Source organism: Eimeria mitis, genomic scaffold, assembly GCF_000499745.2.
Source record: "Eimeria mitis Houghton genomic scaffold, Emh_scaff3979, whole genome shotgun sequence".
In the NCBI taxonomy this organism is placed as follows: Eukaryota; Apicomplexa; class Conoidasida; order Eucoccidiorida; family Eimeriidae; genus Eimeria; species Eimeria mitis.
The window spans coordinates 2,687-3,081 of NW_013572315.1; the positions used below are offsets into that span (position 1 = coordinate 2,687).

At 64.1% G+C, this 395-nt stretch overlaps 1 protein-coding gene across 1 annotated transcript in view; it reads right to left on the minus strand.

Moving 5' to 3' along the window:
- Positions 1 to 395, minus strand: part of EMH_0071320 (zinc finger (C3HC4 type) / FHA domain-containing protein, putative) — a gene marked incomplete at both ends in the record, with an annotated part of 3,195 nt that overhangs the window by 288 nt on the left and 2,512 nt on the right. Inside the window, one exon of the mRNA XM_013499086.1 lies at positions 1 to 359. Within this exon, the coding sequence (XP_013354540.1) occupies positions 1 to 359 (359 nt within the window). The remainder of the gene's footprint in view (positions 360 to 395) is intronic.

The following is a 395-nucleotide window of genomic DNA, read 5'->3' on the forward strand; positions in this document are numbered from 1 at the left end:
GAAAAGCTCCTGCTGCTGCTGCAGCCGTTGCTGCTGCTGCTGCTGCTGCTGCTGCTGTTGCCAGCCGTTTGGTGCTGTGCATGCAGCTCCTGGGGCTGGAAGAAGGCTGCCGCAGGTGCTGCTTGTGGCTCTGAAACTCCCGTGCCGGCGCTGCTGCTGCTGCTGCTGCTGCTGCAGCTGTTGCTGCTGGATAGCAGCAGGTCTGCTGCTGCAGTGTGTGCTGCAGCGGGGGCTGCCGCTGCTGCGGAGGTTTGAGAGGGCCCCCATGCCTTCTGGGGGCCCCGCCGGCCAATCGACTAATATGGGGGTATCTGCATGCATGCGAGCTGCTGCTGCGTCGTTGTGAGACACTGCACCAGCTGGCCGACGGTGTCAAGAGACACAGCAGCAGCAGC